Source organism: Candoia aspera, chromosome 3 (assembly GCF_035149785.1).
Source record: "Candoia aspera isolate rCanAsp1 chromosome 3, rCanAsp1.hap2, whole genome shotgun sequence".
In the NCBI taxonomy this organism is placed as follows: Eukaryota; Metazoa; Chordata; class Lepidosauria; order Squamata; family Boidae; genus Candoia; species Candoia aspera.
The window spans coordinates 35,721,833-35,735,158 of record NC_086155.1 but is presented as its reverse complement, the minus strand read 5'-3'; the positions used below and the strand labels follow the sequence as shown (position 1 = coordinate 35,735,158).

Genomic DNA, 13,326 nt, shown 5'->3' with positions numbered 1-13,326 from the left:
TTATTATGTAAAACTATCTCTCTGGTTTAAGTAGAATGTTCAGGTTAAAATATTTGATATGTATTTATATATGTGTTTGTTTGTTGTTGCCTAATAGGTCAGCAAAAAAGTAGCAACTTCAATTTCAGAATAGCCTGTTTACAATCACAGCATTTTTGATAATTCATAGAATTTATCTGATCACAGATAGCTTGCCAACTGTAATCTAACTCTTGTGCTACTGACGCTGTCTGCTTCGTATTATCTCCTGTGCATATAGCCTGTCTGTTTAGGAAATGGACTGAATTTGATTTATTTTACTGATAGCCTCATTCTACGTACAATAATGCCAGAACGATTGCCTACATCTGATGCTCATGCTGGTATGCACCTTTCAACCTTTTCTTTTTTCTTTCTTCCATCCTGATCCTATGAGTATTCTGTAAGGAATCTCTTATTGCTGTGATTCATGTCCTAATTTAATGGAATATCTTGATCATTAGGTATTTTCTAATTCTATTACTCTTGCGTATCCAATATGTATTTAATAGTTAACAAAACAATTCACCATGTCTTTCCATAGCAAAAAAACCACAAAAAATAAAAAAGACGACAAAACAAAACAACAAAACCCCTCAATAATAAATTTGAGAATTGATTCATTTAGTCACTTAAATTTTTTGTGCATATCTTATTTCAGATTCATTTCTTGAAAGTAAAAACCTAAGCAGTTTTCAAGTACTGAATGAATTTGTTGCATCTTAGTGATCTTTGTGAGAACATTTTTGTTTGTTTTTTTAGTTCTTGGATTGGCAGCAACCTGAATTATGATTACTTTGATCACTATTAATATGGAATAGATTTCTCTTTCAGGATCCATTCCTATTCTGGAAATGTAGACGTTCTTTTTAAGCAAAATCTTGGCAGCATCAAGATGTGAATGTTACATCAGTTTATTAAATATTGTATGTAGTATTTTTTAACATTTTAAACGTCATTAGACTATTAGCCAAATACAGTATTAGATAGTTTTAAATGTTAGTGTATATCATCAGTATGACATGAATTTTACTTTTCTGACTCTGGCCTCCCTGAATGTAGTAAAGTGGAGATTTTTATAGATTAGGTTTGATAGGTTCAGTAATCTGTATTTTAAAACATAATTTAGGATTATGAGGTTTTATGGCTCATATATCTGGAATTAGAATTCATATTGGAATCCATATTTACATGCAAGCTAAACTGAAGTTAGCAATAATTTTGTTTCCTGTGTCTCCACATTTTCATATACACTTTATCATTCTTCCTTAAGCTCTAATTTAGCCAACTTTTAAAAAAAACTTGGATATTTCTGACCTTTCCTTCTCACTCTGGACTCTTTCATTCTGTTCTTTTATCAAACAGAATAACTTGTTTAAGTACAGCATGTGCCACTGAACACTTATTTTCATTTGCTTTTTCTTCTCTTATTACTTTATCTCTTCAGTCTTGATCCAAAGTCTTGCTCATTTGACTTAACCTAAGGAATTATGATAAGCACATATGACCATAGTTGATCTTAACCAAAAGAGCAATTCTTGATTTCAAATGTCTGTTTTCCTTTTGCTGAACATTTCTTCAGCAGTGACTAGGGCCTTATGCTGGTCTTAAGCAATATTATAGCTAAAGAATTTCTGAAGAAATTGATTTTTCTGATGTCTCACAGTGCTTCATTTGGTAGAAGTAGTGAAATCAGCAGTCCCTACATTTCAGCCAATCACAATGCTTCTTCCTCATTCTTGGTTCATCTTCCTCATTGGGCACAGAGTGGCAGTTTGCCCCTTGCCCCACATCTGCCAGGTCTAACACTACAGCATCAGTATACCAGTCTACCAGGTAAGGGATCATAATATGCCAGTATACTAATGAAGAGGTTTCATAAAGGAACCCATTATTATTATTGCTGTCAAAACACTGGTTTTCTGTGGTGCAGTATCTCATTCTGAATGCTCTTCTCAGTGGTTCTGCTGCAGCTAGTAAATTAATTAGGGATTAGAAGACTTATATACTTTATGATCTCCATAATATACTGGTGATTAGAGTTCTGAATCATATATCTCATTAGTAAGGTTGTACTCTTTTGATTCAATTCTTAAAAGGTGCTTTGAAGCTCATAAGGGTGGGACAGTAGCATCTGTCCGCAGCTTTTTAAAGTACCATGTCTTTTACTGGGATTATGCAACAGCTATGGAGAGCAGTTGTGTGATCCTGGGAAAAGAAGCAGCTGCTTTAATGAGTTATAGATAGATGCTACATTGGTACCCCAACACACCTCAAAGCACTTCTTTGCCACCAGGCTTAATTATTCTCTTCTGGCCGATTTGTATTACGATTTTTCTTCATGGGCTCTCTACTTATGGCTCTCTAGTTGTTGATTCTACCTCCTGTCATTTCTGCTTATCTGCTTTGCCAGCTGGACCTAATGATTGGGAACTGGAGTGCAATGACTGGGGAATTATGGTTTGTCACTCCTGTTCTAACACACCTTAATCGTATTAATTGTCATCATTTATGCACTAAGAAATCACTGTTATTAAAAACGTTCAGATAATTGTTCTGTTAACAGTGTAATTCATTTTGTTTTTCTTCCTCCTCCTCCTCCTTTACAATTATTTATGAGCTCATTTTGTATTTTCCAGAGCCCCTTACCGGCAACAAAGTGACTCTACCATAGAGAGGAGCCCAGAGGCTGTCTCTTCTAGCATTCCATTAAGTGTAATAACAAATCTCACTGTACCTGGAAGTTCCAATGGTGTTACAACTACTAATTCTAACTCACTGACTGGAACAGAGTCCTCTACTGGTGATGCCAGGGATCGAAGAAGGTTAGTGAGCCTTTTATAGTGTTATGAGCTGAATTTACCCCCATGACACAGACCCACCCGTTAATCTTTTCATTTCCTTTTGCTTTGTTTGAACAATCATATTAATTTGCTTTGCTTTCTGTTAGAACATGATCATATAATTTAGTATAACTCAAGCCATATTAAATATACTTTTGAATATAAAAAATTACTTCCACTGAAATTCATATTATTCATATAATAACATTAATTGAGATGGATGAATTCTTCACTATTTTATGAAACATTCCCTAGTACTAGTGTTGTCGTTCAGGATATATCTTTATGTGCAGTAAATGAGTCCCAGCTTCTGTTTTGGTCTGATAAATTTTCCATGGTGTATGAGTTATGAATATTCTGTACAAAAAGTTGGAAAAAAATATAAAAAGCTTTTCATCTATTAATTCTTGTTAAAGTACACCTCCATTTTTATTTGTATAACTGAGCCTTAGAATTTCTCTCAATAAATTTTCTAAATGCCATTTATTTTTTATTACCAGTATCTGCTCATAATGTTTACACAATTCTTGTTCTGAACTTTGATTGTATGTTCAAGCAGATAAAATACAATGTTATTCTGATCTAAGACTTCTAGAATGTAGATTAGTTCTTCTCACACATTTTGTAATTAGTGTTTCTTTAAAAGGAGGTGCTGAAGAACAAATCTTTTGTTAACTAACTTGGTGTGTCATGGATATTTTTTTGTAGAAAATGAGAGTTACATCTGACCTTGAAATTCCAAATTGTTTCTTTTTTCTACTAAGCTCTGTTGAAACTATGATACTTTCAAATGAGCTAAAGCATATAATACTTAAACAGTGAGCAATTTGTAGATTTAAAATGGGTTCTGAGAAAGACAGATCACCCAGATAAAAAAATTGTTTTTTTAATGGAAGCTTAAAAGGAAAAATGACAGATATTTCCAGATATTACGGTATGGGATTTCAGCATTTAATGGCAGCTGTCACAATAGCACATTTATCTAACTCAGTGTTCCCAAAGCTGCAGCATTCTCTTAGCAACAACAACATAAACTCTCAGACTAATATTAGATCATTAAGATGCCTCCATAACAGGCTGCTTCAGCTTGTCTGTTTGAAGTCACTGGATTAAAATTTAAATGCATTGCTAAGTTTATGGAAGAACAAGTAAGCAGTCTGGAATGTCCTTCCTTTCAAAAGTGTGCTGTTCTAGTGACTTAGAGGCTCTAACTTCTTGATTCACTCTCATATCTTATGCCTGCTGAAAGATATCTGGGAAATGCAATTCTTTAATCAGTTCCCTATCTGCAGGGTTTATGTACAAGCTCCTGTTCAGTTCTGATTCATACTTTGCTGATAGCAGTTTTGATGTAATCCAGTCTTACGCTGTTCCAGTAAAGTCTAGAAAGGAGAACCATAGGGACAGACTTTTGTGCATGAATATCAATCACTCAGCAAAAGTGGCTTCTCTGAATGAATTTTATTAGCTGAAGTATATAGGACAGTATCAAGGTAAAGTAACTGCTGGGTAGCTCTATTAATAACTCAGAGGTGCCTGATGAAGACAGAGCTTGAGCTCCACCATGTAGATCCTAAGCATTTCATTTCAGATTAATTTATTAATAGCAAATAAATCTTGATTGTTCCTGTTAAAATACTTGCTAGGCTCTTGATAGCTGACATAGATGAAAAGAGTCTTCTTCAGTCTTCTTTAACAAGATTAATGGAAAGGGTAACAGTTACCAAAATATCAGTAACTTGATTACTTTCACTTTAGAACCCAATTTACCTTACAGTTTATTAAGGCAGAGACTTTTTCAGTCTCTTCCTAGCAATGTTCTTGTGAACTGGTGTGCTGCCTGCTCTCTTTCCAGATAACCAAGGAAATTGCAGGTAAACTTCTTTGAATTATTTCATCAAGCTGACTACTTTCCCAGTATCTAATTCACATCACATTTATTACAGCCCTAAGGCCAGACACAATAAAACTATACAATAGCAACAGTCTTACATTTATACATATATATAAAACAAAAATGATTAGTATACTACGATCTAAAATTAATTAAGAACGAAAATACTAAAATAAATTGAAATAAAATACTATGTTAAGAAATTCTAAATCTAAGTGATGGTGCAGCATATTGTGCAGATGGTAGCACAAAACTGGGCAACCTGGGAGGATATTTTCGGGTCCTTGTCTGAAAGAAGTAGCATTAGATAGAAATCACACTCCCTGCCTGGAAATTTCTTCAATAACGGATATCTAAGGATCTGTCTAGAGTCCTTATATAGGGAACAGAATAACAACATATGGCTTAGGGTTTCTACTGAGCCGTCACCACATGGACATAACTGAAGGTGCATAGGAGTACCCTTAAAACGTCCAAAAAGGGCTCCTGAGGGCAGTGCGTCCAGCCTGGCTAAAGTGAAAGCTTTACAAAATTTCAAAATTGTGATGGATGACAAATAAGAAGCTGGAATGAACCCTTCTGAAGAAAATGACAAATACTGGGGTGTAGCACCTTGCTTACATTTGTTTGGAGATCTGCTGTATATCCCAGATTCGTTGTTTCAGGTCGGTTCTAGCGTTATCAAATCCTGATGAGCACAGACTTTCCACAGAGAAGCCCAGCAATTTAATTTTGTCTAATTTAATACCCCTCAAGGCAAATGGTTTCAATCATTATATTTGTCAGCGTAAAGATACTGTTCGATAGTTGACATACTGATTGTTGAGCCATGAAATGTTACATGCGATTATAATGGGTGAGGAACAGGATTTCTCTCATGATAGGGTGATTCTAAGCCTCTTCCTTCCCAAACTCCATATATAGGCATCAGTTGTTTCTGGAAGGAGCAGCTTCAAGAGTCCCAGATTAGTTTTACTCAGTTCCTCCTTAAACTCTGGCTTGGCTGACTCCAGACCTTTCTCCAAATGAGGAGCCAGAGGAAGAGGCAGACAAAATAAAGGGAAAAATCTTCAAGCACTGTCTTTCAGAGAGCTAAAACAAGTCCAGAGCCTGCTTTGCCCTCCTTTTGGAGAATCAGGCAGTCAGTGAATGTTGCTTTAAGGTGCTGCCAGTTAGTTGAAGTTGCAGGTCTCTGGGGAAGAAAGATAGCAGGCTAAGGAGAAGCTTCAGGTGACATTTCGGAAGACAGATTTGGTTGGCTGAATTTGGCTTGAACGTTTGGGTTCCCACTCTGTGAGTTATAGAATCAGATATTTTTAGTGTACAGATTTTTTTGTACACAGCAACATTAACTTCATTTTGAAAAGGTTGCCAGAACTTTTTAAGATCTGGCTGATTTCTTAACGTGGTTATTAAATTAACTCAATTTGAAGATGCACGATAAATAGAACCATAAACTAACCAAACAGGCTATGCTTGCACAGTTATGCTTAGGCACAGAAGAACTAGCCAGATGTAAAACTAATCAAATGAAGTATGTTGTGTGCAAATGCAGTCACTGCATCTTTAATTAACCTTGTTAAATATTTTGTGTGAATCTAGCCTGTTGGGCAGTAAGGGTAATCGGCCCCTCCATGCTGTGTTAGGAGAGGACAGCAAAGGACTCTATATGCTTAAAGAAGCAAGCAGTCATCCAACACCTGCTGCTGAAAGTGCTTATCAGCCATGCTTTCGCTGTTAATTGCCTTGCGATAAGTTTGTCTCTTATAAAGTGAGCTGCCAGTTCTGGTGCGATAATGTAGGATGGGGAGGAATTCTGTCTGCTATCGGGTTTTCCATGTTCGGAAGAGAAAAGGTTACTGTTGCTTTATCAGACAGCAAGCTGCATTTTTATGTTGAAGAGGTCAGAGTAAGGACTTGTGTGTTATTATTGAAATCCTGGTTTCCAGTGCGGTGGTCCATGCAAAAGTTTCAGCTCCTGGGCAGTCTTTCTGAAGAAGTTCAAGGTGGGCATTCTTGGTGGCTCATGTGCTTTATTTAGACTTACATTTAAAAAGTGAAGATGGAGGGAAGGTAGGCAGATGAACACAAGTAGCAAGTAACTTATAAACACTTGTAGTCTTCATTGCAAAGGATGTGAAGAGAAATGTAAAAAAACATGGGTATGTTAATAATATCCTAAAATTGCAGTTTACTCCCAGCTAAATGGCTCAATCTGCCTTTTATTTAGTGTTTGTATTCTCTATTGTGCTGTTTTTAAAATTTTAATTAAATTGATTTTGCATGCTTGCTGAATTCAGTCCAGGATATTTGTTTAGCTGTCTTTAGCAATAGTCTATTTAGGTCTTTTTGTCAGAAGATAATAGTTACTTGTTGTTTATGTTCCTTCCTGTTAATGAACTATGAGCAGACTTTTGAAATGAGTAGTTTGGCTGAGGTTTTAACTCTTTTCCATCAAGCAATGATTTTAGTAGTAAAAGTTAACATTTAAACGGTTATATGAATAACACATACTGTATAATAACATATTTAAAGTCATGTGAAATATAAACTTACAAGTCTTTTGCAACTAAGGCAAACAAGTCTTTTTCCCTTGCAAAGTTATACATCTCTCTAGATTTCTTCATTCCACAAGATGGCAGTAGATGATTTGCTGTCCTTTTAATTTCAAATGCAGTACTTTATAACTTCTAAAATTATCTGCCAATTTCTATTTAAAGAATCAGATTTATAAGTCAGAAATCAGCAAATATACCGTCAACAACTGTTTCATATAGTGAGAATGAGATACTACCTCCCATTTCTAGTTTTTTGGGCTATGTTTGCTGCTTCTTGGGTCATGTTGTTCCTTCTGTGTATTTTGAAAATATGACCCATCATTTCAGATAAATGCAGGTAAAATAATCTGCATGACACTAAAGTATATTTCATTTTTCAAAATCATGACATAAATGACAATGCTATACAGTATTAAGTAAATCTTATTCACCCATTGTTTGTTTGACTTCTATCCTACTTTTCCTCTAGTTGCTTGGGGACAAGGGTGTTCATTGTATTTTCCCCTCCTAATTTTTCCCTACACCAATAACCTTGTGTGGGCCTTCTCCAGTATGATGGTAATGGTATTGGACTAAAGTAGGGTTCAAGTCCTCACTCAGCCATAGACGTTCACCTGTGATTTTGGGTCAGTCAGTACCTTTCAGCCAGGTTTACCTCACAAGGTTGTTTTTGTGGAAGAGAGAATGCTATGTAAATAGGCTTGAATTCCTTGAGGAAAGAAGCTTTTGAAGAAACATGGGATATATATTTATCAAATAAAGTTGAGTAAGGAAGTTCTGTAAATAAGTTTTTTCCTTCTCTTTCACAGTATTAGAATCTGGGATCATTTACTGTTTCAAAAGATCAAACATTGGTGATTATAGATAGGCAAAAAGAAATCCTACTTTACATAGCACATAATTAAACTAGAATTTACTACAACTTAATGTAATCATGGGCACCAACATGAATAGTTTTAAAAGATATACAACATGACTTTATAGAGAAGGGGATATTATACTCTTTTCCCATCAGCCCCAGATCTCAGGAGCTATTAAATTTGTATTTCAATTTCTAGAGAGTCTCAGATTCTGTGCCCCTGCTATTGCTCTAGTGGGCATGACCAATCAGAGAAAGGAAGCAGTGAGGTTAGAAGGAAGAGTTGTATATAAAACTTAGTATAAGGCAAAGTTGGGTTCTGAACACCACAGCTGCAAAATGCCTTTTCAGAAAAGCATGTCGTGTTTTTCTTCTTTTCCCGTAGCCTGTTTTGCCCTTTTTGATGCCCCTTTCTTGTGTGTAAAATCAATGACATGGGCACAACTTAACTTTTTAACTTTTCGTCAGAGAAGATACTTATTCAGCAAGAATGGAAGTAGGCTGGAGCAAATGGATAGTATGGGAGATTGATTGATTGATCGATTTTCTGTCCCACCTTTATTATTTTTATAAATAACTCAGTCATGAGATATTGTACTCATGGATATATGTTGGACACCCTAGGTTTGAATCTTACAGGTACTCAAAAAAATAAAGTTCTGGTGATGACCAAACTTTATTTTGCTGGATACATTGAAAGAGAAGGCAGTCATTTTGAAAACTTGGATGTGGATATTTATTTATTTAAAAAAAGGATTAAAATGTGCAGGATACTGTTGAAGCAGAATATAATAATTTCTACACTATTTTCTTAGTAATCATCTATAGTTATGTTAAAAAACAGGAAAGAGACTTGAGCAAGGAGGATTTAAACCTAGGATTCGAGCCTTTGTCACGTATGAATTTACATGCATACATGACACAGCATGTTTATCATAATCTCTTTAACTCTTAGAACCTGCAGTTTGTTATATTGTTCAGCACTGTTGATAACATTTATTTATTTATTTATTTGTCACATTTCTTCACTGCCCATCTCGTACAAACGACTCTGGGTGGTTTACAAGCAAATTAAAAGAATAAAAGGTTAAAATATCGCTAAAAACAGATTCATTATAAAAATATAAATATACATATATATATAAAAATATAAAATATAAAATCCAAGATGATGAAGCAACAGTCTCAATAAAAATTTCCCAGGGCCATATCAAAGTGCCAACCACCCCCTTAGATATTTCAGCATTATTCATTATTTTAAAATTATTCCCTTACCTAAAGCATTGATGGAACCTGGCATTATAATGCTGTGTCAGCAGATTAGGGGTACTTAGCAAAACTCTGATTTAATATTTTTTAATGCTTTGATGTATATTTGGAGCAGATACATGTTAAGAGAAAGACCATGTATAGTCCTTTATATTCAGGTAATTATTTCTAAAATTCAGTAGGGATCTGTCTTCTATGCTTAGGTATGGATGGTATTTTTGAAGTTTTTGTTTATGAGCAGCTTGCAAGCAAAGGAGTAACATGAAACACAATTATTTCTCTAAGTTTCCAAATCTTCAGCTTCTATGGAAACACCTTTTATAGATAGGAGAAGATATTTCTGTGTTCTGAGATCTCACTTATGATAAACAGCATATGATAAAGATGTCTATAATTGGACTTTTAGTTGAAAAAAGATTTGTAGGGTATAGTGTTATGAAGTAAGTATGTTAACCTGAAGCTTTTATTCAAAATGAAAAAGTTACTGAACTTTCATTGCACCATTAGTTATTTAATAATGTGTGTGTGTTTGTTTGTTTATTTAAATTGGATATCTTTATATTATCATCATCATCATCATTATTTTCCACCCTCTTTATATGTAACTCAAGGTGGCAAACATACCTAATACTCCGCCACCTATTTTCCTTCCAACAGCAACCCTGTGAGATGGGTTCGATTGAGAGTGGCTGGCCCAAAGTGACCCAGCTGGCTTTCATGCCTACGAGCCTGTATATGCTCTAGTTTTAATTTTGAGGCCAAAAATACTGCTATAAGTTGATAGTCTTGAATAAGAATAAAGTATTACTGTAACTCAAAATACAGGATACTTTTATTTTGGAGAATGAGGGATCAGTTGTTTGCTGTTTTGAAGCACTCTTCTAAGCAAACTGTTTATTCTTTTTACTTTTTCAGTGCTATCGACTAATTTGTAATTGTCTAAGCCTAATTTAGAAGTCCATCAAAATTATGCCTTTGTTATGCTTCTAGGTGTAGAATTACATGCTGATTTTACACTGTGTGCACAATTATTAGGCAAGTGAGTATTTTGACCATATCATCATTTTTATGCATATTTTCCACCTCCAAGCTGTATAAACCTGAATGCTTATTGGATATAAGCATATCAGGTGATGTGTATTTGTGTAATGATGGAGGGTGTGGCCTAAGGAGATCAACACCCTATATCAAGGTGTGCATAATTAGGCAGCTTCTTTTCCTCAGGCAAAACGGGCCAAAAAAGAGATTTAACTGACTGAAAAGTCAAAAATCATAAAAAGTCTTTCAGAGAGATGCAGCACTCTTGAAATTGCTAAGATATTGGGGCGTGACTACAGAACCATCAAATGTTTTGTTACAAATAGTCAACAGGGTCGCAAGAAACGTGTTGAGAAAAAAAGACACAAATTAACTGCCAAAGATTTGAGAAGAATCAAACGTGAAGCTACCAGGAACCCATTATCCTCCAGTGCTGTCATATTCCAGAACTGCAACCTACCTGGAGTGCCCAGAAGTACAAGATGTTCAGTGCTCAGAGACATGGCCAAGGTAAGGAAGGTTGAAACTCGACCACCACTGAACGAGACACACAAGTTGAAATGGCAAGACTGGGCCAAGAAATATCTGAAGACGGAGTTTTCAAAGGCTTTATGGACTGATGAGATGAGGGTGACTCTTGACGGACCAGTTGGATGGGCCTGTGGCTGGATCAGTAACAGGCACAGAGCTCCACTTCAACTCAGACGCCAGCAAGGTGAAGGTGGGGTACGGGTATGGGCTGGTATTATTAAAGATGAGCTAGTTGGACCTTTTCGGGTTGTAGATGGACTCAAAATCAACTCCCAAAACTACTGCCAGTTTTTAGAAGACACTTTCTTCAAGCAGTGGTACAGGAAAAAGTCTGCATCTTTCAAGAAGACCATGATGTTTATGCAGGAGAATGCTCCATCGCATGCATCGAAGTACTCCACTGCGTGGCTAGCTAGTAAAGGCTTCAAAGATGAAAGAATAATGACATGGCCCCCTTCCTCACCTGACCTAAACCCTATTGAGAACTTGTGAGCCCTTCTCAAACGGGAGATGTACAGTGAAGGAAAACAGTACACCTCTCTGAACAGTGTCTGGGAGGCTGTGGTGGCTGTTGCACAAAAAGTTGATTGTCAACAGATCAAGAAACTGACAGACTCCATGACTGGAAGGCTTATGACTGTTATTGCAAAGAAGGGTGGCTATATTGGTCACTGATTTTTTGTTTGAAATGTCAGAAATGTTTATTTGTAAATTTTGAGTTGTTTGTTTATTATTCTCACTTTAACAGATGAAAATAAACGAGTGAGATGGGGGAATTTTTGTTTTTCATTTAGTTGCATAATAATTGTGCACACATAGATATGCTCCTAAGAAAGCCAAAACCTCACTTTTACTTTCTTAAATATTCAGGTTTGAGGTTTATTAACATTTTGGATTGACTGAGAACATTGTAGTTGTTCAGTAATGAAATTCATCCTCAAAAATACAACTTGCCTAAAAATTGTGCATGCAGTGTAGTATATCAGTCTGTTCTTTCTAATTATCCATACAAACTCAGTAATTTAATTTCCTTTATGTTTTGTTTTTTCTTTCTTAATATAAGGCACCCTGCAGCAGCAACCCCTGGGCCTGTTGTGTTTGTGCAGCGCTGCTGCAGCTGTTGGCACCCCCACACACACCTGTAGCAGCCACCCCCGGCTGCACTTGTGCAGTGCTGTGGTAGCCCCAGTACACCCTCCTGCACCCTGCAGCAGCCATGGCTGGCCACGCTTGTGTCGCACTGCAGCAGCCACTTACATGCCCACTGGCCTGCTTGCAAACTGCCCGGGACTTGAGACTTCCTGTCAGCTTCTGCATTGACTTTGCTTGTTAGTCACAAGGAGGTCTTCACATAATGATCTGCTATCCTTCCTTAACAACAGCAACCAGGATCGCCATCACTAAGTGATGTGGTCACGTGATGTACTTTATGACTGCGTTGCTTAGCAGTGGAAATTCCAGTCCCAATTACTGTCATTAAGCGAAGACTACAAATAATATAAAATAAATAGTTGCACAAGACAGCTGATCTTGCCATTAAGACAGTGTTATATGGTTTTCTGCAGTAATGCAGCTACATTTCTTCCCATATGTGTACAGACTGGAACAATTGTAGTAGAAATACTTTTATTAGATGAAAACGTCAACTGTTCAAAAAAGCAGAAACCCTCATTTGCAGACTCTCTTCTTTTTCTATTTAAAGGGTTGTTCTTTTTTTATCATAACATTTTAGGTCATATCTGACACCTGTAAGAGATGAAGAAGCAGAATCTTTAAGGAAAGCACGATCCAGGCAAGCTCGCCAGACTCGCAGGTCTACCCAGGTGAGAAATACTAACTTCTGAAGAAGTAGGTAATACGATTTCAAAATGATTTAATTTGTCTTGTGTAGTTTTTTCCTAATCCACTTCAGAATGAAGAAATTCTTACTCGTCTTTGGTTATTAAAAGGCTCACTTTGAATAAATTTACATTACTTCTCAAAGTTTATATCTATTTTCAAAGAAGAATACAATTAAGTTATAAATGATACTGAAATTTTTATTTTTAAATAGCTGATTATTTTTCAGTCAAAGAAGAAACGTTGATTCCTATTACTTCATATTTAGTATTTGGAAGTGCCTTATTTAATAGATCATTAAGTTAGCATACTTCAAAGGAGTGATTCCCAGCTGTGAGTTCCCTTGATTGGACTGACTGTCCCCTGATTAGAAATTCAACTTTACCAAGCTTAGTCATTGTGGGAAGGATAATTTGTGATGGGACTTTTATTCAGGGTAAAGAGACATCATGTTAACAAAGACTGCCTTATTTCCCA

The 13,326-nt window shown here is 36.0% G+C and overlaps 1 protein-coding gene across 5 annotated transcripts in view; it reads left to right on the top strand.

Annotated features, from left to right (window-relative positions):
• The window catches only part of PPP1R12B (protein phosphatase 1 regulatory subunit 12B), a 147,209-nt gene that overhangs the window by 55,453 nt on the left and 78,430 nt on the right, over positions 1-13,326 (top strand). For all 5 annotated transcript variants that reach the window (XM_063297366.1, XM_063297364.1, XM_063297365.1 and 2 more), the window contains exons 13-14: positions 2,658-2,843; positions 12,743-12,833. In XM_063297366.1, the coding sequence (XP_063153436.1) occupies positions 2,658-2,843; positions 12,743-12,833 (277 nt within the window). The remainder of the gene's footprint in view (positions 1-2,657; positions 2,844-12,742; positions 12,834-13,326) is intronic.